At 43.3% G+C, this 23326-nt stretch overlaps 2 protein-coding genes and 2 pseudogenes across 2 annotated transcripts; all 4 read right to left on the bottom strand.

Moving 5' to 3' along the window:
• Positions 1–1219: 1219 nt before the first annotated feature.
• On the bottom strand, positions 1220–2409 carry LOC115206306 (claudin-4). Its single transcript, XM_029773093.1, has one exon. The coding sequence runs from the start codon at positions 2298–2300 to the stop codon at positions 1614–1616; it is 687 nt and encodes a 228-aa protein (XP_029628953.1). The 5' UTR covers positions 2301–2409; the 3' UTR covers positions 1220–1613.
• Positions 2410–2760: 351 nt separating this feature from the next.
• LOC115206308 (claudin-4-like) lies at positions 2761–9833 on the bottom strand (annotated as a pseudogene).
• A 5310-nt stretch (positions 9834–15143) lies between these two features.
• Positions 15144–15622, bottom strand: LOC115206814 (claudin-4-like; annotated as a pseudogene).
• A 1810-nt stretch (positions 15623–17432) lies between these two features.
• On the bottom strand, positions 17433–18943 carry LOC115206307 (claudin-4-like). The gene has a single exon (XM_029773094.1). The coding sequence runs from the start codon at positions 18635–18637 to the stop codon at positions 18002–18004; it is 636 nt and encodes a 211-aa protein (XP_029628954.1). The 5' UTR covers positions 18638–18943; the 3' UTR covers positions 17433–18001.
• Positions 18944–23326: the final 4383 nt, after the last annotated feature.

Here is a 23326-nt window from a genome sequence, read left to right as displayed (position 1 = left end):
ATCTCAAATATAAAATATATTTTGATTTGTTTAACACTTTTTTGGTTACTACGTGATTTCATGTGTTATTTCATAGTTTTGATGTCTTTACTATTATTGTACAATGTAGAAAATAAATAAAAACCCTTGAATGAGTAGGTGTGTCCAAACTTTTGACTGGTACTGTAAGTCAAAACTGTAACTAGGCCACTCAGAAACATTCCATATTGTCTTGGTAAACAACTCCAGTGTACAGTATACTTGGTTTGTATTTTAGGTTATTATCCTGCTGAATGGTGAAATTGTCTCCCAGTGTCTGTTGGAAAGCAGACTGAACCAGGTTTTCCTCTAGGATTTTGCCTGTGCTTAGCTCTGTTCCGTTTCTTTTTATCCTAAAAAACTCTAGTCCTTTCCGATGACAAACATACCCATAACATGATGCAGCCACCATCATGCTTGAAAATATGAAGAGTGGTACTCAGTGATGTGTTGTGTTGGATTTGCTGTAATTCAGGACAAAAAGTTCATTTCTTTGACACATTTTTTTGCAGTTTTACTTTAGTGCCTTATTGCAATCAGGATGCATGTTTTGGAATATTTTGTATTCTGTACAGGCTTCCTTCTTTTCACTTGGTCATGTAGGTTAGTATTGTGGAGTAACTACAATGTTGTTGATCCATCCTCAGTTCTATCACAGCCATTAAACTCTGTAATTGTTTTAAAGTCACCATTGCCCTCATGGTGAAATCCCTGAGCGGTTTCTTTCCTCTACGGAATCTGAGTTAGGAAGGATGCCTGTATCTTTGTAGTGACTGTGTGTATTGATACACCATCCAAATTGTAATTAATAACTTCACCATTCCCAAAGAGATATTCAGTGTCTGCTTTTTTTTTTACCCATTTACCAATAGGTGACCTTTGCTAGGCATTGGAAAACCTCCCTTGTCTTGGTGGTTGAATCTGTGTTTGAAATTCACTGCTCGACTGAGGGACCTTACAGATATGTGTGGGGTACAGAGATGAGGTAGTTATTCAAAAATCATGTTAAACACTAGTCCATGCAGCTTATGTGACTTGTTAACCAAATGTGTACTTCTGAACGTATTTAGGCTTGCTGTAACACGGGTTGAATACGTATTGACTCAAAACATTTCAGCTTTTAATTTCTTATTAATTTGTAAAAAACAGAATTCCACTTTGACATTATGGGGTATTGTGTGTAGGCCAGTGACACAAAATCTAAATGTAATAATTGTTTAATTCAGGCTGTAACACAACAAAATGGGGAAAAAAGTCAAGGGGTGTGAATACTTTCTGAAGGCAATGTAACACTTAGATGCTTAACCCTTACCACCAATACAAAAATTAAGCAACTTGACATTTTAGACCCAATTATTACAGTTGAAAGCGCAATTCACTCTCCATGGGTAGTGCTTCTCCTTTCCGCCTATTAAAAATTGTTCAACATCTTTCAAAGTGCTTCATTGCAGTAGAAGAATGACTTCTAACATTGTCTATAGTACCTAGAAATCCATTCATAACTAGTACACATGCAATTTAGGTAGAATTTCCCAGAAGAATAATTCATAGGTGGAAGGTTCCTCACTCAAGGCCCTCAGAGTGATTGCATCTTCTCATGAAGGCCGTGTTGTTGCCCGAGCATACTGGCTGTGTCTAAAAGCAGTCCTGTGGATAGTATCCAGGGGGTTGGCTGGCTCCTGCTCTGCTCCAGGATAACCTGGAGGGTAACTCCCTCTTTCCGACTCATCCTGCTGCTGGAACATGAGGCATCTAGTACTGAGAAACCCTCCCCCTACTACCGTCAGAGAGAAGGAGATCCATCCTATGTACAGAGCAGCTCCCCAGTCTCTCCTAAGCACCACAGCGCCCTCCAGTGGCTCATTAGTGTGGTGGCAGGTCCAAGCAACAGGGACAAGCAGCAGTATTCCAGACAGCACAAACACCACACCGGAGACAACTTTCACCTGATTCCTCTTCGGAAACCACACCGCTCCAATAATACTGATGACCACAGCAAAAGCTCCAGCACCTATAGAAGCCATGATCAAGCTTCTCCATGTTTGGAAGTTTCCAGAGAGGGATAACAAAGACTGGTAGAAGGAGCAGTGGAGGCTACCGTCATGGTTCAGGTCCCAGTGGTCCCATTCCAGCCACACCCCATCCCAGTATGCTGGCAGCGTGGCTGTGGAGTTGTCCAGAGTGCCGCTGACTTTCCACAGGGGCAGGCAGCGGGTGAGGATGGCGCACAGCCAGCCTGTAATGCCCAGGCCCAATGCCGCTAGCTCCAACTGCCGCTTCATGACTGAGCTAAGCTTAGCTCCTCACAGGAAGAGGCCTAACAGCAGGGTTTAACCAGCTGCAGGCACAGCAGGGTGGGGTGTCTGTGTGAATGTGTGCTCGTGTGTGTGTCTAGCCTGTGTGATTTGAAACCACTCCTCCCGAATTCCTGAAAAGGGCGTGGGGCAGCAGTGCAGCTCTACAGCTGGGGAATAAAGGGATTCCTTCTGTTTACTGTGCCATGGTTTCACAACAATCCCTCTTTTTTAGTTTCACCACAGCCCCTAAAACAAAGATGCCACTGTGTCTTCTGTTGACTTCAGCCTCTGACTTTGTGATCTTGTAGGAAATAAGCCTTGTGTGCCTCACCGTGTACAGCATCTAGTCTTTCACACTTAATTCTGAATGTTCAATGATCTCCCTTCTAATCAGTTTTGATACACCTTTTTCCAATAAGATAAATAAAAAAGATGCAACAAAAGTAATTTAGAATCAAAATGTTTATTTATATTCGGTTCAAATCGCAAATCATCAACCTGATTTGCTCCCCTCTAAAATGCTGCATCGATTTTCTTTTAATGCAGATTCTAGTCACAAAATAAAATGTGAACATGTTACAAAAACACATTACAAGTAATAACCACAGTTTAATAGAATGTAAAAAATGAAATGATGTGAATTACAACAGGGATGTAAAAACAATCAGGTTCATTCAGTGGACGTACTTGTACTGTCAATAACAGTAACCTGTTGATTTTCAGTGATCATATTTAAATAACAGATATTTCCTCAACAAACATCTTTCATGGTGATAGTGAACATTTGAATATCTACAATTACCTAAGCCAGACTTATTTTGTAACAATAATTAACTAATATTATCTTATTTTTAATAACTTCCACCAAAGCTACTGTATCAAATAGTTTCAGGGCAATTCTAAAGGCATCAAAGTCAGACAATACACTGAACGACCAGACATGTAATGTTCAAAATTACAGTGTTCTGATGGAAAAACATGCTGTGACATGTCTCTTCAGAGTGCCAACACCTACCAACATGATTTACCTGAAGTTAACAGGCAAATAAAGCACTCCCCCTGGAGGACATCTGGTACACAGCACCCCTCCTCCACAGAACAGGAACCCAGAGGTCACCCAGCCCACATAGATGGCCTCCACCATCTCCTTCTTCAGCACCTCAGGGACCCGCGGGTTATAGAAGTCCCTAATGATAGACTGGGCCGTCCAGGACACAGCCACTATGATGCTTAACCCAGCCAGGGCGAAGGTGACCCCTGCAGGCTTTGACCCTGGGATGGCTCAGGCAGTTGGTACACCTAGCCCCCAGGAGGAAGACGAGGAACGCCAGGCAGCCCAGTACCATGCTGATGACAATGAGGCCCCGGGCCGCCTGGAGGTCAGGGGATAGGACTAGAAGAGCGTTGTAGATCTTACACTGCATCTGTCCCGTGGTTTCAGACACACAGGTCATCCACAGGCCCTCCCAGAACACCTGCATGACCACCAGGTGGGTGCCGATGAACACTGTGACCTTCCACATGGGCAGGGCGCAGATCAGGATGGTGCCTGCCAGGCCCACCATGGACAAGGTGATGCCCAGCTCCTCCACAGCCATGGGGGGGGGGGGGGGGCTACAGCTTGCACAGAACTGGGGATAAAAGAAAGGGAAAAATATGCTCAACATGGCTGTTTGCTCTTTTATCGCTGTGATTACAACCTAGCAATTACCAACGAAAAATGTTTTGGTCATTTAGCAGACGCTCTTATCTAGATCTACTTACACTACTGATTCCATACATTTTCGTACTGCTCTACCATGGGAATCGAACCCAAAACCCTGGCAATACAAGCTGCAATACAAGATACCGCTTGTTCCATAGTCAATAAGTCCATGAATTCCCAATTGTCCATGCTGAAGCACTGCGGTTTATGCACTTTGTCTGTTTGACTGAAAGGAACGCCAATGCAATGATGCATTGTGTGGTTCTAGGTTGTACATTGTCCACCCTACAGTTCTTCCTAACAGGCACACTACAGGACAGAGATGAGTAGGGATGTGCTGTTTGGGGAGTAGAGGCCAATCAGCTTGTATAAGGCAGAAACCGTTCATTTCACCCCTGTTTGTGGTCTATCACACTTTTAGATCTCACATCAATACCCTTTTAAGAAATTCATTTTAAAATGAATAAACTCTTTAATTGGAATAATACTGTAATGGCTGTCGTCGGAAGGGGTGAACCAAAGCGCAGCGTGGTAAGTGTTCATGATTATTTATTAAACAATGAAACACTAGAACAAAGAAATAAAACAAAAAGCCAAACAGTTCCGTCAGGTAACGAATACAAAACAGAAACCTACCCACAAACACAGGTGGGAAAAGGGCTGCCTAAGTATGATTCCCAATCAGAGACAACAATAGACAGCTGCCTCTCATTGGAAACCATACTCAGCCAAAGCAAAGAAATAGAATGCATAGAATGCCCACATCACACCCTGACCTAACCAAAAAGAGAAATAAAGCGGCTCTCTCAGGTCAGGGCGTGACAAATACTGTATCTCTGACACTTATAACCTGCCCTGTCTGAATTATGCTTTGGCTTTGCCCGGTTCCATTAGCCAATGTCTTGCCAACTGCAGTAAACAAGGGGTTGTTCCCTATTGGACATGAAGGGAGGGATGGTCCATTGATAGATAACCTTTTATGAAGTATCTTTGCCACTTCACATGAAAACTCCAGTAGTGGATAATCTATTTTACAGTGGAACTTGGGGTACTACCATAATGATTATTGGAGATAGACTTGCTACAATATGTTCTGTTTACAATTTTCTCCTCTAGCCACTCTGTCACCACACATTTAGATATTGTTCTGACATGCTTTGTTTTGCTTCTCACTTCGCTGGTAAAATTACATTGAATATCTACTAAACCAGAATAGTTTTATTAGTGAATTCCCAGAATTGATTATTCAACAGTGAGCCTGCAACGGACTATACAAGGTCAGTGATTCAGTCAGCACAACATTGAGATGTGATGTATCTCGTTAACTTGACATGAGCTTGACTTTACTAAATAAAGTGATATACAAAACAAATTAAATGTATTCATTTCCATGACTGAGCAGATCTTTCCATCAGTGTTCCTATTAGATAAACATCACAGGATTTTTACAATGGTATTTTCTATTTTTATTTAACCTTTATTTAACCAGGTAGTCCAGTTGAGAACAAGTTCTCATTTACAACTGCGACCTGGCAAAGATAAAGCAAAGCAGTGCAACATAAACACAGAGTTACACATGGGATAAACAAGCGTACAGTCAATAACACAATAGAAAAATCTATACACAGTGTGTGCAAATGTAGTAAGATTAGAGAGGTAGGGCAATAAATAGTCCATAGTGGCGAAATAATTACAATTTAGCAATTAAACACTGGAGTGTTAGATGTGCAGTAGATGAATGTGCAAGTAGAGATACTGGGGTGCAAAGGAGCAAAACAAATAATAACAATATGGGGATGAGGTAGTTGGGTGGGCTATTTACAGATGGGCTATGTACAGGTGCAATGATCAGTAAGCTGCTCTGACAGCTGATGCTTAAAGTTAGTGAGGGAGGTAGGTAGCATTGTTAGGAGCTTTGTCATAGTTTTTGTTATGTGGGTGGCAGACAGTTTCTTCATAATTTGTCATAATAGAACTATGCAGGGAGAGGGCATAAGTATTTACCACTAGATAGCAGTAGTGTGTCATCCGTGTATTTGATGGAGGGACATGGCTGAGGTGTTGCACTATATTGCAGGTTTCTTTGAATAGAATGAGAACAAGAAGCAGTGAATCAGTAATTCAGATTGAAACAATTATGCTAAAGTTGATACTGAGCGGAATATTAGGATCATTCAATCTTACTGAATGTTAATGAACTGTCTTTGTAACACAACTGAATATAACATGACAATCAATGATTTGATATTAAACTTTATCTTAACTCAATAACTCAATAACAAAACACCTAAGGCTAAGAGAATTTAATGGTAAGACATTTTCTGCTTGAGAACGGCATAACTCGAACCCCCCTCTCACCCAGATTGACAGATCTGATAGCATGGGAACATGACACTTTTTTCTCACAGCTTAGTGTGAACCGACTCAACTCACTCCAGTCTTTTTATCAACTCAAACATAATTGTTTATTTTATTGATTTAGATGTTAAGAGTGGATTGATTGCCCCTTTACAATAATAACTGTCACAATAAACATACAGTAAACCCAATGTCTGGATTCCTTCAATTGTATATGTTGGTCAAAAAACACATTGAATCAAATCAAACTTTATTTCTCACATGCGCCGAATACAGCTAGTGTAGACCTTTCCGTAAAATGCTTACAAGCCCTTAACCAACAGTGCAGTTCAAGAAAGAGTTAACAAAATAGTTAACAAATAAACTAAAGTAAAAAATATATAAAAATTAAACTCAATAAAATAACAATAACGAGGCTATATACAGGGGGTACCGGTACCTAGTCAATGTGCGGAGGTACAGGCTAGTCGATGTAGTTTGTACATGGAGGTAGGGGTGAAATGACTATGCATAGATAATAAACAGCAGTGTACAAAACAAATGGAGGGGGGGGGGGGTCAATGTAAATAGTCCAGTGGTCAATTGATTAATTGTTTAGCAGTCTTATGGCTTGGGGGTAGAAGCTGTCTGACTTGGCGCACCGGTACCACTTGCCGTGAGGTAGCAGAGAAAACAGTCATTGACTTGGGTGACTGGAATCTGACAGTTTTTTGGGCTTTCCTCTGACACCGCCTAGTATATACAGTGGGGGGAAAAAGTATTTGATCCCCTGCTGATTTTGTACGTTTGCTCACTGACAAAGAAAGGATCAGTCTATAATTTTAATGGAAGGTTTATTTGAACAGTGAGAGACAGAATAACAACAAAAATATCCAGAAAAACACATGTCAGAAATGTTATAAATTGATTTGCATTTTAATGAGGGAAATAAGTATTTGACCCCCTCTCAATCAGAAAGATTTCTGGCTCCCAGGTGTCTTTTATACAGGTAACGAGCTGAGATTAGGAGCACACTCTTAAAGGGAGTGCTCCTAACCGCAGCTTGTTACCTGTAAAAAAGACCTGTCCACAGAAGCAATCAATCAATCAGATTCCAAACTCTCCACCATGGCCACGACCAAAGAGCTCTCCAAGGATGTCAGGGACAAGATTGTAGACCTACACAAGGCTGGAATGGGCTACAAGACCATCGCCAAGCAGCCTGGTGAGAAGGTGACAACAGTTGGTGCGATTATTTGCAAATGGAAGAAACACAAAGGAACTGTCAATATCCCTCGGCCTGGGGCTCCATGCAAGATCTCACCTCGTGGAGTTGCAATGATCATGAGAACGGTGAGGAATCAGCCCAGAACTACACGGGAGGATCTTGTCAATGATCTCAAGGCAGCTGGGACCATAGTCACCAAGAAAACAATTGGTAACACACTACGCCGTGAAGGACTGAAATCCTGCAGCGCCCGCAAGGTCCCCCTGCTCAAGACTACATATACATGCCCGTCTGAAGTTTGCCAATGAACATCTGAATGACTCAGAGGACAACTGGTGAAAGGGTTGTGGTCAGATGAGACCAAAATGGAGCTCTTTGACATCAACTCAACTCACCGTGTTTGGAGGAGAAGGAATGCTGCCTATGACCCCAAGAACACCATCTCCACCGTCAAACATGGAGGTGGAAACATTATGCTTTGGGGGTGTTTTTCTGCTAAGGGGACAGGACAACTTCACCGCATCAAAGGGACGATGGACAGGGCCATGTACCGTCATATCTTGGGTGAGCACCTCCTTCCCTCTGCCAGGGAATTGAAAATGGGTCGTAGATGGGTATTCCAGCATGACAATGACCCAAAACACACGGCCAAGGCAACAAAGGAGTGGCTCAAGAAGAAGCACATTAAGGTCCTGGAGTGGCCTAGCCAGTCTCTAGACCTTAATCCCATAGAAAATCTGTGGAGGGAGCTGAAGGTTCGAGTTGCCAAACGTCAGCCTCGAAACCTTAATGACTTAGAGAAGATCTGCAAAGAGGAGTGGGACAAAATCCCTCCTGAGATGTGTGCAAACCTGGTGGCCAACTACAAGAAACATCTGACCTCTGTGATTGCCAACAAGGGTTTTGCCACCAAGTACTAAGTCATGTTTTGCAGAGCGGTCAAATACTTATTTCCCTCATTAAAATGCAAATCAATTTATAGCATTTTTGACATGCATTTTTCTGGATTTTTTGGTCTCTCACTGTTCAAATAAACCTACTATTAAAATTATAGACTGATCATTTCTTTGTAAGTGGGCAAATGTACAATCTCAGCAGGGGATCAAATACTTTTGTCCCCCACTGTACAGTTGAAGTCGGAAGTTTACATACACTTAGGCTGGAGTCATTAAAACTCGTTTTTCAACCACTCCATGGGCTAGGTGGGACGTCACCGTCCCACTCTATTCAACAGCCAGTGGAACAGCGTGGCGCGAAATACAAAAACCTCAAAAATGCAATAATTTCAATTTTTCAAACATACGACTATTTTACACCATTTTAAAGATAAGACTCTCGTTAATCTAACCACATTGTCCGATTTCAAAAAGGCTTTACAGCGAAAGCAAAACATTAGATTATGTTAGGAGAGTACATAGCCCAAAATAATCACACAGCCATTTTCCAAGCAAGCATATATGTCACAGAAACCCAAAACACAGCTAAATGCAGCACTAACCTTTGATGATCTTCATCAGATGACACTCCTAGGACATTATGTTATACAATACATGCATGTTTTGTTCAATCAAGTTCATATTTATATCAAAAAACAGCTTTTTACATTGGCGTGTGATGTTCAGAAAATGTATCCCCACCGAAAACTTCTGGTGAATTTACTAAATTACTCATCATAAACGTTGACAAAATACAGAACAATTATTTTAACAATTATAGATACAGAACTCCTTTATGCAATCGCTGTGTCAGATTTTAAAATAGCTTTTCGGCGAAAGCACATTTTGCAATATTCTGAGTACATAGCTCAGCCATCACGGCTAGCTATTTTGACACCCGCCAACTTCGGGGCACACTAAACTCAGAATTAGTATTAGAAAAATGGTATTACCTTTGCTGATCTTCGTCAGAATGCACTCCCAGGACTGCTACTTACACAATAAATGTTGTTTTTGTTCCAAATAATCCATAGTTATGTCCAAATACCTCAGTTTTGTTTGTGCGTTCAGGTCACTATCCAAAGGGTAACGCGCGAGCGCATTTCAAGACAAAAAAAATCTAAATGTTCCATTACCATACTTTGAAGCATGTCAAACGCTGTTTAAAATCAATCAAGTTGGTTAGGACATCTACTTGTTATGAGAATTCTATTCGCAATGTTCTTAAACTGAACTTCAATTAAACTACTCAGTCTGCAACCCAGAATTTGTAAGATTCTGGTTGAATGAAACAGACGGAGGCCCAGCTTATAATAATCAGAATGTTTATTCACGAGGGCTCCGAATATCATACAATGTACATAGCCTTTTATACCTCACACGTTTGGTTATACCATATGTCATACCCCTTATAAATGCCCCTCCTCTTCTTTAGCACTGTCAAAGCGTATTTACCATTCTTCTCCAACACATACATTGCTTATCATATCCTGCCCCATGTTACATAATCTACTGCAAGTCTAACGGTTTCTCCCCTCCCTGGGTGGGGAAACCTACTTCCTGTTATCAGTTTCTGTAACGGTCGTCGTATGTAGTAGACCAAGGCGCAGCGGGTTGAGTGCTCATTTTAACTTTTATTTGAACGCTGTAAAAAACTAAACAAGAAAACGAACGGACGCACAGTATTGCAGGCTAAACAGTGCAAAAACAACTTCCCACAAAACCCATTACAAAAACACCCCTCTATATAGGACCTTCAATCAGAGGCAACGAAGAACAGCTGCCTCCAATTGAAGGTCAAACCAATAACCCTAAAAATAGAACTAGAAAGACTAGACGAGAACATATACATATACTAACATAGAATATAACCGAAAACCCCGGGAAGACTCTAAACAAACACCCCTCTACATAAACACATAGCCCAACAAACCCCGAAACACTCTAAACAAATACCCCCTGCCACGTCCTGACCAAACTACAATAACAAATAACCCCTTTTACTGGTCAGGATGTGACAGTACCCCCCCCCCCCCCCCCCCCAAAAAAAGGTGCAGACCCCGGATGCACCTACACAAAACACAAAAATAAACCCAAAATAAAAAATAAACCCAAACTAAGGGAGGGAAGGGAGGGTGGCCACCGTCACCGACGGTTCTTGTGCTACACCCCCCCTCCCCAACCCACCTACTATGGAGGTGGCTCAGGCTCCGGCCTTACTACCCAACCTAACCTGTCCACCCCCGCTAAATACATATTAAACTTTACCTCTCTCGAAGTCTCTGGGCTATGGCGCATCGCTGAAGACCTCGGGCTGATGTGCGATGCTGGAGACCTCGAGCTGATGCACGTCGCTGGAGACCTCGGGCTGAAGGGCGACTCTGGCTGCGCCGACTCCGGACTGTAGGGCGACTCTCACTGTGCCGACTCCGGACTGTAGGGCGACTCTCGCTGCACCGACTCCGGACTGTAGGGCGACTCTCTCGGCTCCGGACTGTGGGCCGTCTCTCTCGGCTCTGGACTGTGGGCCGTCTCTCTATGGGGCACTGTTGCCGGAAGCTCTGGACGAGGCACTGTTGCTGGAAGCTCTGGACGAGGCACTGTTGCCGGAAGCTCTGGACGAGGCACTGTTGCCGGAAGCTCTGGACGAGGCACTGTTGCCGGAAGCTCTGGACGAGGCACTGTTGCTGGAAGCTCTGGATGAGGCACTGTCGTCGGAAGCTCTGGACGGGGACTGTGCACTGAAGGCCTGATGCGTGGGGCTGGCTTAGGACACGCCAGACTAAGGACACGCACCACAGGGCTAGTGCAAGGAGCAGGAGCAGGACGAGCTGGACTGGGCTGACACACTGGAGGCCTGGTGTGTGGGGCTGGTAGTGGAGGTACCAGACTGGTGACACGCACCCCAAGGCTAGTGCGAGGAGTGGGAACAGGATGTACTAGACTGACGCACTGGAGGCCTGATGCGTGGTGCTGGCTTTAGAGGTGCCAGCCTAGAGACACGCACCTCAGGGCTAGTACGAGGAGTAGGAACTGGATACACTGGGCCATGGGTAAACACTGGAGGTCTGGAGCGCACCTCCTGCACAACCCGTCCTGGCTGGATGGTAATAGCAGCCCTGCACTAGCGGAGTGCTGGCACAGGGCGAACTGGGCTGTGCAGAGGCCTGATGGTTGCTGTGCGTAGAGCAGACGTAGGGTAGCCTGGGCCTAGGAGGCGCACCGGTGGCCAGATGCGCTGCGCAGGCATCCTCCTTCCAGGCTGGATGCCCACTCTAGCACGGCACTTGCGAGGGGCTGGGATCGCTCGCACCGAACTGTGCGTGCGCATGGGCGAGATTGTGCGCACTTCCGCATACTCCGGCGCTCCGGCGCGTATAATGCCTCATAACGTTGTCGCTCCGCCTTGGCTGCCTCTATTTCCTCCGGTGGGCGACGGTATTCACCAGCTTGGTACCATGGTCCAGCCCCGTCCAGAATTTCCTCCCATGTCCATGATTCCCCATAGTCCATATAATTCCTCTGCTGCTCCTTACCCCGCTGCTTGGTCCGTTTGCGGTGGGAAGTTCTGTAACGGTCATCGTATGTAGTAGACCAAGGCGCAGCGGGTTGAGTGCTCATTTTAACTTTTATTTGAACAGTGTAAAAACCTAAACAAGAAAACGAACGGCCGCACAGTATTGCAGGCTAAACACAGCAGTGCAAAAACAACTTCCCACAAAACCCATTACAAAAACACCCCTCTATATAGGACCTTCAATCAGAGGCAACGAAGAACAGCTGCCTCCAATTGAAGGTCAAACCAATAACCCTAAAAATAGAACTAGAAAGACTAGACCAGAACATAGACATATACTAACATAGAATATAACCGAAAACCCCGGAAGACTCTAAACAAACACCCCTCTACATAAACACATAGCCCAACAAACCCCGAAACACTCTAAACAAATACCCCCTGCCACGTCCTGACCAAACTATAATAACAAATAACCCCTTTTACTGGTCAGGACGTGACAGTTTCACAGTGGTCACAAGTTGTCTTCCACAAGCTGCCTGTTAACAGTTCCCCTTTTCCTTAAATGTCTTCCTTATATTGCTAAATATCAATGTCTTAATTTGTTAACTTGTCCTATGCACACACATTAGTGAATTTATCTTATAATCACCCAGTTATACATTTTCAGGGTGGAATCATTTAGTCAAAACTTAAACATATAAATTCCGTTATCACTAATTTTTCCAACAATTGTTTACAGACAGATTATTTCACTTAAAATTCACTATATCACAATTCCAGTAGGTCAGAAGATTATATACACTAAATTGACTGTGCCTTTAAACAGCTTGGAAAATTCCAGAAAATTATGTCATGGTTTTAGAAGCTTCTGATAGGCTAATTGACATCATTTGAGTCAATTGGAGGTGTACCTGTGGATATATTCAAGGCCTACCTTCAAACTCAGTGTCTCTTTGCATGACATCATGGGAAAATCAAAAGAAATCAGCCAAAACATCAGGAAAAAAATTGTAGACCTCCACAAGTCTGGTTCATCCTTGGGAGCAATTTCCAAACCCCTGAAGGTACCACGTTCATCTGTACAAACAATAGTACGCAAGTATAAACACCATGGGACCACACGGCCATCATACCGCTCAGGAAGGAGACGAGTTCTGTCTCCTAGAGATGAACGTACTTTGGTGCGAAAAGTGCAAATCAATCCCAGAACAACAGCAAAGGACCTTGTGAAGATGCTGGATGAAACAGGTACAAAAGTATATATATCCACAGTAAAACGAGTCCTATATTGACATAACCTGAAAGGCCGCTCAGCAAGGAAGAAACCACTGCTCCAAAATCGCAATTAAAAAAGCCAGACTATGGTTTGCAACTGTACATGGGGACAAAGATCGTACTTTTTGGAGAAATGTCCTCTGGTCTGATGAAACAAAAATATGACTGTTTGGCCATAATGACCATCGTTATGTTTGGAGGGAAAAGGGGGAGGCTTGCAAGCCGAAGAACACCATCCCAACCATGAAGCACGGGGGTGGCAGCATCATATTGTGGAGGTGCTTTGCTGCAGGAGGGACTGGTGAACTTCACAAAATAGATGGCATCATGAGGATGGAAACTTATGTGGATATATTGAAGCAATATCTCAAGACATCAGTCAGGAAGTTAATGCTTGGTCGCAAATGGGTCTTCCAAAAGGACAATGACCCCAAGTATACTTCCAAAGTTGTGGCAAAATGGCTAAAGGACAACAAAGTCAAGGTATTACAAAGCCCTGACCTCAATCCTATAGAATATTTGTGAGCAGAACTGAAAAAGCGTGTGCAAGCAAGGAGGCCTGTCAGGAGGCTCTGTCAGGAGGAATGGGACAAAATTCACCCAACTTATTGTGGGAAGCTTGTGGAAGGCTACTTGATACGTTTGACCCAAGTTAAACAATTTAAAGGCAATGCTACCAAATACTAATTGAAATAAATCATTCTCTCTACTATTATTCTGACATTTCACATTCTTAAAATAAAGTAGTGATCCTAACTGACCTAAGAGAGGGAATTTCTACTAGGATTAAATGTCAGGAATTGTGAAAAACGGAGTTTAAATGTATTTGGCTTGTCACCTAAAACCCTCACAAACTTTTACAGATGCACAATTGAGAGCATTCTGTTCAGCTGTATTACCTCCTGGTACAGAACTGCACTACGCACAACCACAAGGCTCTCCAGAGGGTGGTGCGTGTGTAAATTGCATCACCGGGGGCAAGCTACATGCACTCCAGGACACCTACAGCACCTGATGTTACAGGAAGGCCAAAAAGATAATCAAGGACAACAACCACCAGAACCACTGCATGTTCACCCCGCTACCATCCAGAAGGCAAGGTCAGTACAGGTGGGTCAAAGCTGGGGCTGAGAGACTGAAAAATAGCTTTTATCTCAAGCCCATCAGACTGTTAAACAGCCATCACTAACACAGAGAAGCTGCTGCCTACATACAGACTTGCAATTATTGGCCACTTTAATAAATGGATCACTAGTCACTTTAATAATGCCACTTTAATAATGTTTACATATCTTGCATTACTCATCTCATATGTATATACTGTATTTTGTACCATCAATTGCATCTTGCCTATGCCGCTCGATCATCGCTCATCCATATATTTATATATTCTTATTCCATTCCTTTACTTAGATTTGTGTGTATTAGGTAGTTGTTAGATATTACTGCACTGTCGGAACTAGAAGCACAAGCATTTCGCTACACTCGCAATAACATCTGCTAACCATGTGTATGTGACCAATACAATTTGATTTGGGGACAGCTGAATAACCGTTTTGGAACCCTTTTTTCTAATAGTGTAGTGTTTCCCTGGCTAAGAAAAGTTGTGCATATTTTCCTTCATAGTACACTGTCTGTGCATACAACATCCTTCCACTGGAACCTTTTCCTTCATATTCCACTGTCTGTCCATATACCTTATACCACCAATACCTTTTGAAATGTTCATGCCAACCAGTTTGTCCCATGAACTGCCATGTTAAATGTAGGTCTTTGTTGGGGTGGAAGGGCTTGCCACAGAACCTGCTGCTTTGATGTGACCTGACGACTAAGCCCCCTCACAGAGGGCATCCACCAGGAGCGGGTTGTAGAAGTCCTGGATGAAGATACTAGCCATCCAGGATACAGGGATGAGACACAGGAACCCACTGATGATGAGCACCCCCCCTGCCCCCACTGTCACCTGTGCCTTGGCTACCTCCTCCACCACAAAGTTGGTGCACTTCCCCCCGGCGAACGCCATGAGGAGGCTGGCGATTCCTACCACGATGTCCACCACGACCAGCGCTCTGGCAGCCTGCAGGTCGGAGCTGAGGGCTAGCAGTCATTTACCTTACACTGCATCTGGCCCGTGCTCTGGACCACACAGCTCATCCAGATGCCCTCCCATATGGTTTACGAGTTGACAATGTTGTTTCCGTTGAAGGCTGTAACCCTCCACATGGGCACGCCGCAGACAATGATCGTCCACACCCAGCCAAGCAAGGCCAGGGCACTGCCCAGCATCTGCATGCCCATGGAACCCATTCTGAATGCAGTGACTCTCTGTCTCGCTCTACTCATCGACTCACTCTGTGTCTCCAAGTTAATATTGGAAGGTGATCAAGTGTTTATGTACATTTGAAAACGAGAAAGAAGAGTGTTACTGGCTGGTATAAGAAACAGAGATCCAGCCAAAGAACACCAGCCTTACAGGATTCTTTGTCTGTGGACAATAAAGGTGAGTGTTTCATTTTATTCTCCTTTTTGGAGATGGTAGATCGGTTTACAAAAGCTGTTATGGTTGAAACACACGATGAGGAACGAGGATGTAGGTATGTGCCAGAAAACTCACCAGCTTTAAAGCTCAAACTGCAAAATAAACTTTCAATGGGATTTATCAGCAATAGATGGCAAATAGTGCTGAATTAAGTTTATAGATAGTTGTGGGAGGGCAGAAAATAAAAGAGAGGATTTTTTAACTCATCATACCTTCTTAGTTTACTCATTCTCAACTTAAAAAACAACAGTGATGTGTTTTACTTTGCTGACGCACCTATGCTGTCACGATTGTTGTAAGGAGTGAACCAAAACGCAGCGGGAAAATGTATACTCATCTTCTTTTTTATTTGAAGAAGGAAAAACAAAATAAAACACATATACAACACAAACGACTCCAAACAGTCCCGTCAGGTGCAACAAACACTAAACAGGAAACAACTACCCACCAACCCCCATAGAACAAACACCCCTATAAATAGGACCTTCAATCAGAGGCAACGAGAAGCAGCTGCCTCCAATTGAAGGTCAACCCAATAAACACCACATAGAAATAGACCAACTAGAAATAAAATAGAAATACACTAACATAGAACATAACAAACAACCCTGAAACACCCTGAACAAACACCCCCTGCCACGCCCTGACCAAACTACAATAACAAACAGCCACTTTACTGGTCAGAACGTGACATATGCCAAGCTTCACTCTCACTGGCTTAGAGACGTCACCACAGTATCCAGAGCATGTAGTATGCCCCAACCGGTTTGGAGACATTCACATTGCATTGGCACACCAATGGACAGAAGAGAGAGAGGGGTGAGAGAACAAGAGATAATTTAATCTGTTTAAAGTCATACAACATATTTCTCCATGTGCACTGTTAACTAAAGCATTATGTAATGTACAGTATGTAGAAAGAGTGTCACTTTCACAAGAAGAAGATGTGCCTAGTATACCAAAACATGTCACAAGGAATTACGATGTAGTTTCAGGGGTGATACGGTAATACTGTTCTTAATGCTTCACAGTCAAAGAAAGTAGGGACTATTGTCTATTTAACAATGAAAACAAACCAGGTTCTACCAGTTTTTCTAATGTTTGTCTGGCAGACCTAAATTCTACATAGCTGGTTCTGAGAGGAAGCCAGTTTAAATAGCAGAACTGTTTTCTTATCTCACCGGACGTAAGTTGGGTAACTGGTTCATCTGTGCATTCTTGCCCCAACTTAAAGATTTAGAAACCTAAATGGTGTCAATCTGTCACTGCCAGTCTTACAGTAAATGTCTCAGAGGGTATAATGGGGTAAATTTATTTCAAATCCTTAGAAGAAATCAGTGTTCTCAAGATTGTGTGACTGGACTAAATATTTTCCTCACTTTCTTACTCAAATCAATGGAATGTAAAGTCCCACTTTCCAAAACCACTTTTGGTGTCATTCAAACAGAAGGCAGTGAGGAAGGATCATCAGAAAAAAAAATACTATGCTATTAGACATCTAAGATTTCAGCTGAGAAAAAGGAAATCACAGTAACTTGGAGTCTATTTATTAAAAAGTAGACAGTTAAGACCAATGTATAAACTTTGTTGGAAACTTTTTATTAAAAAAATAAAGTTAGCAATTGAATAAGTTCTTTAGACATAATCAATGAACATATATTGTATGTTTGCAAAACATACTGTGATCTACAGTACAAAGTTATGACAAGTGAATCATACATATATACTGTACCTATGGTTTAACTCTCAAATCATATTGCCCATGTTCTTACATGAATATCAATATTATCATTCTGGTACAGTGTCCTTATACAGCAAAAGAGAAGTTAGGGTTATGGGAATGGCTTCAATTCACTTCAGCCATCACCTCATGACTCATGAGATGATCCCTACAGGCAGCATATACAGTAGCACTACTTCTCTTATGGGCAAGAGTTCTGTCTTGTCTTTTTCTTGCAAAGTCCTGAAGTACTCAGTAAATTTGTTTTCATAGATTCATTCTGTTTTGATTTCACATCACTTTCAAAATGTAAAATGCAGAAGAACAAGACTTGAAAATGCCAGTAACTTGTAGGGTATTTTCAATTCACAGAGGATTACCAAAGATAATCAAATAATTTATAGTCTCTCTTTCAACAGTTTCCTGCTCAAACATAAGCTCTGCTGGTAGCTGTGGATCTTGCCTGTGAGTACTTCACTGGGTAGTCGTCACGCTCCTCCTTGGGTGGGCAGGAGCTGCAGAGAAGACCCCCCCCCAGGATCAGGAGCCCTGCGGTGCCCCAGCCGATGTATAGCGAGGCCCCCAGCTCCCTCCTCTGGGCCTCGACCAACAGGGGGTTGTAGAAATCCCTGATGATGGTGTTGGCGGACCAGCAGACAGGGACGAGGATGAGGACGCCAGCCACGATGAAAATGATCCCGCTGGCAATGGCTACTTTAGCTTTGGAAGCCTCATCCTCCACGAAGTTGGTGCACTTTCCTCCAGCAATTCCCAGGAGGATGCCGAAGCATGACGCGATGATGGCAATGACGCTCAGAGCTCTGGCAGCTTGCAGGTCCTGGGGTAAGGCCAGAAGGGAGTCGTAGATCTTGCACTGCATCTGTCCCGTGCTCTGGGTTACACAGTTCATCCACAGGCCCTCCCAGATGACCTGAGCAGTCACGATGTTGGCTCCGATGAAGGCTGTGACTTTCCACATAGGCAGGGCACACACAATGATGGTCCCCAGGAACCCGATGATAGCCAGGACGAAGCCCAGCATCTGTCTTCCCATCGACACCATTTTGAAGACAAGAAGTCTTCAAAATGAGGGCTAAAACAAGAAGTTTTTTGTTGTAAAATCAATGAAGCTTAGGCAGAGGTTGTAGAGGAGAGTCAATGCAGGTCAGCTCAGCTTGGTTGTAATCGTTGTTATCTAATGGCTCAGTCACATCCCCTGAAGTTATATGGATCTCTCTGCTCCTGAAAGGGTGGAGTCAACTTCTTTCCCCCTGACCTGAAACCAGTTGACATGGTAATTTTCAAACCGGACCAGATTCTTTCACTTCCCCGGTCGGTATGTGTGGTTGACGACCGGTTTCGATGAGATGCGCAATCAATCTCTTTGGACACGCTAACGAAAACAAGACCTGTGAACAGATAGTAATTTGTCCATTCAAACAATGCCTCTGTAGTGAAAGCTGGATAGCTGGGAGGTTAGACCTGTCTGCTCACAGGTTATGGTAGAGACATAAGCTGTCAACAACGCCACCTGAATTAGTCATGGCAGGAAGTTCGACGCTACTAATTTTGTTCCACGCTTTCATGATGACATTGTTTATTGCAACAATTTTTTCCTCTAGTCAATTGATAATACCACCAGAATTGTGATTTGTCATAGCCAGAAGTAAGTTTAGGCCTATATTCACTTTCTGTTTTCTTGGTTTTGATCCTGAACTAATTTCTTTCATGTAATAAACCAATACATTAAATAAACACATTACAGAACATTGCCTTTAAGCCGGTACAGATCTAAGAGACCTTGATTTTAAAGAAAGCTGTTGATAATCTAATTAAACAACCTATTTGAGTTACAGTTTCGAATCTCAAAACTATCCCATTGAGCACGGACATCAATTCAAAATCTATTCCACGTTGCTTCAACGGACCTAATTTTATTAAAATTAGGTTGTCACGCTCTGACCTAGGAGAGCTGTGCTTTCTCTGTTTAGCTAGGCCAGGGTGTGATAGGTGGGTGGACATTCTGTTTTGTTATCTATGTTTTGGCCGGGTATGGTTTCTAATCAGAGGCAGGTATCTATGGTTGTCTCTGATTGGAAGCCATACTTAGGCAGCCTGTTTTTCCTTGGTTTTGTGGGTAGTTGTTTTCCGTTTTGTTCATGTACCTGACAGAACTGTTGGCTGTCGTTTTTGTTATTTTTGTTTAAGTGTCGTCATTAAAAGAAATATGAGCACTTTACACGCTGCACCTTGGTCCCCTTCATACGACCCTTGTTACAGAACTACCCACCATGACTGGATCAAGCGGCGTGCCCAGGCAGAGATGGACACCTGGTCACACATGGAATGGATCAAATCAAATCAAATCAAATTTATTTATATAGCCCTTTGTACATCAGCTGAAATCTCAAAGTGCTGTACAGAAACCCAGCCTAAAACCCTAAACAGCAAGCAATGCATGTGAAAGAAGCACGGTGGCTGGGAAAAACTCCCTAGGAAAAACTCCTGAGAAAGGCCAAAAACCTAGGAAGAAACCTAGAGAGGAACCAGGCTATGAGGGGTGGCCAGTCCTCTTCTGGCTGTGCCGGGTGGATATTATAACAGAACATGGTCAAGATGTTAAAATGTTCGTAAATGACCAGCATGGTCAAATAATAATAATCATAGTAATTGTCGAGGGTGCAACAAGCACATCCGGTGAACAGGTCAGGGTTCCGTAGCCGCAGGCAGAACAGTTGAAACTGGAGCAGCAGCATGGCCAGGTGGACTGGGGACAGCAAGGAGTCATCATGCCAGGTAGTCCTGAGGCATGGTCCTAGGGCTCAGGTCCTCCGAGAGAAAGAAAGAAAGAGAGAAAGAGAGAATTAGAGAGAGCATATTTACATTCACACAGGACACCGGATAAGACAAGAGAATACTTCAGATGTAACAGACTGACCCTAGCCCCCCGACACATAAACTACTGCAGCATAAATACTGGAGGCTGAGACAGGAGGGATCAGAAGACACTGTGGCCCCATCCGATGATACCCCGGACAGGGCCAAACAGGCAGGAAATAACCCCACCCACTTTGCCAAAGCACAGCCCCCACACCACTAGAGGGATATCTACAACCACCAACTTATCGTCCGAAGACAAGGCCGAGTATAGCCCACAAAGATGTCCGCCACGGCACAACCCAAGGACGGGGCGCCAACCCAGACAGGAAGACCACGTCAGTGGCTCAACCTACTCAAGTGACGCACCCCTCCCATGGACGGCATGGAAGAACACCAGTAAGTCAGTGACTCAGCCCCTGTAAAAGGGTTAGAGGCAGAGAATCCCAGTGGGAAGAGGGGAACCGACAAGGCAGAGACAGCAAGGGCGGTTCGTTGCTCCAGCCTTTCCGTTCACCTTCACACTCCTGGGCCAGACTATACTTAATCATAGGACCTACTGAAGAGATAAGTCTTCAGTAAAGACTTAAAGGTTGAGACTGAGTCTGCGTCTCTCACATGGGTAGGCAGACCATTCCATAAAAATGGAGCTCTATAGGAGAAAGCCCTACCTCCAGCCGTTTGCTTAGAAATTCTAGGGACAATTAGGAGGCCTGCGTCTTGTGACCGTAGCGTACGTGTAGGTATGTACGGCAGGACCAAATCGGAAAGATAGGTAGGAGCAAGCCCATGTAATGCTTTGTAGGTTAGCAGTAAAACCTTGAAATCAGCCCTTGCCTTAACAGGAAGCCAGTGTAGGGAGGCTAGCACTGGAGTAATATGATCAAATTTTTTGGTTCTAGTCAGGATTCTAGCAGCCGTATTTAGCACTAACTGAAGTTTGTTTAGTGCTTTATCCGGGTAGCCGGAAAGTAGAGCATTGCAGTAGTCGAGCCTAGAAGTAACAAAAGCATGGATTAATTTTTCTGCGTCATTTTTGGACAGAAAGTTTCTGATTTTTGCAATGTTACGTAGATGGAAAAAAGCTGTCCTTGAAGCAGTCTTGATATGTTCTTCAAAAGAGAGATCAGGGTCCAGAGTAACGCCGAGATCCTTCACAGTTTTATTTGAGACGACTGTACAACCATCCAGATTAATTGTCAGATTCAACAGAAGATCTCTTTGTTTCTTGGGACCTAGGACAAGCATCTCTGTTTTGTCCGAGTTTAAAAGTAGAAAATTTGCAGCCATCCACTTCCTTATGTCTGAAACACAGGCTTCTAGCGAGGGCAATTTTGGGGCTTCACCATGTTTCATTGAAATGTACAGCTGTGTGTCGTCCGCATAGCAGTGAAATTTAACATTATGTTTTCGAATGACATCCCCAAGAGGTAAAATATATAGTGAAAACAATAGTGGTCCTAGAACGGAACCTTGAGGAACACCGAAATTTACAATTGATTTGTCAGAGGACGAACCATTCACAGAGACAAACTGATATCTTTCCGACAGATAAGATCTAAACCAGGCCAGAACTTGTCCATGTAGACCAATTTGGGTTTCCAATCTCTCCAAAAGAATGTGGTGATCGATGGTATCAAAAGCGGCACTAAGATCTAGGAGCATGAGGACAGATGCAGAGCCTCGGTCTGACGTCATTAAAAGGTCATTTACCACCTTCACAAGTGCAGTCTCAGTGCTATGATGAGGTCTAAAACCAGACTGAAGCGTTTCCTATACATTGTTTGTCTTCAGGAAGGCAGTGAGTTGCTGCGCAACAACTTTTTCTAAAATTTTTGAGAGGAATGGAAGATTCGATATAGGCCGATAGTTTTTTATAATTTCTGGGTCAAGATTCGGCTTTTTCAAAAGAGGCTTTATTACTGCCACTTTTAGTGAGCTTGGTACACATCCGGTGGATAGAGAGCCGTTTATTATGTTCAACATAGGAGGGCCAAGCACAGGAAGCAGCTCTTTCAGTAGTTTAGTTGGAATAGGATCTAGTATGCAGCTTGAGGGTTTGGAGGCCATGATTATTTTCATCATTATGTCAAGAGATATAGTACTAAAACACTTTAGTATCTCCCTTGATCCTAGGTCCTGGCAGAGTTGTGCAGTCTCTGGACAATGAAGCCCTGGAGGAATACCCAGATTTAAAGAGGAGTCCGTAATTTGCTTTCTAATGATCATGATCTTTTCCTCAAAGAAGTTCATAAATTTATTACTGCTGAAGTGAAAGCCATCCTCCATTTGCGAATGCTGCTTTTTAGTTAGCTTTGCGACAGTGTCAAAAAGAAATTTCGGATTGTTCTTATTTTCCTCAATTAAGTTGGAAAAATAGGATGATCGTGCAGCAGTGAGGGCTCTTCGATACTGCGCGGTACTGTCTTTCCAAGCTAGTCGGAAGACTTCCAGTTTAGTGTGGCGCCATTTCCGTTCCAATTTTCTGGAAGCTTGCTTCAGAGCTCGTGTATTTTCTGTATACCAGGGAGCTAGTTTCTTATGACAGATGTTTTTAATTTTTAGGGGTGCAACTGCATCTAGGGTATTGCGCAAGGTTGAATTGAGTTCCTCGGTTAGGTGGTTAACTGATTCTTGTCCTCTGACGTCCTTGGGTAGGCAGAGGGAGTCTGGAAGGGCATCAAGGAATCTTTGGGTTGTCTGAGAATTTATAGCACGACTTTTAATCTTCCTTGGTTGGGGTCTGAGCAGATTATTTGTTGCAATTGTAAACGCAATAAAATGGTGGTCCGATAATCCAGGATTATGAGGAAAAACATTAAGATCCACAACATTTATTCCATGGGACAAAACTAGGTCCAGAGTATGACTGTGG

The sequence above is a fragment of the Salmo trutta genome, chromosome 13 (genome assembly GCF_901001165.1).
Source record: "Salmo trutta chromosome 13, fSalTru1.1, whole genome shotgun sequence".
NCBI lineage: Eukaryota > Metazoa > Chordata > Actinopteri > Salmoniformes > Salmonidae > Salmo > Salmo trutta.
Note: the sequence above shows the minus strand (reverse complement) of the source record. Positions and strands in the feature narration are given on the sequence as shown.

Bases quoted from the DNA above. Each gene is read 5' to 3' on its own strand.
- LOC115206307 (XM_029773094.1), bottom strand. From the start codon at position 18,637: ATGGTGTCGATGGGAAGACAGATGCTGGGCTTCGTCCTGGCTATCATC.
- LOC115206306 (XM_029773093.1), bottom strand. From the start codon at position 2,300: ATGAAGCGGCAGTTGGAGCTAGCGGCATTGGGCCTGGGCATTACAGGC.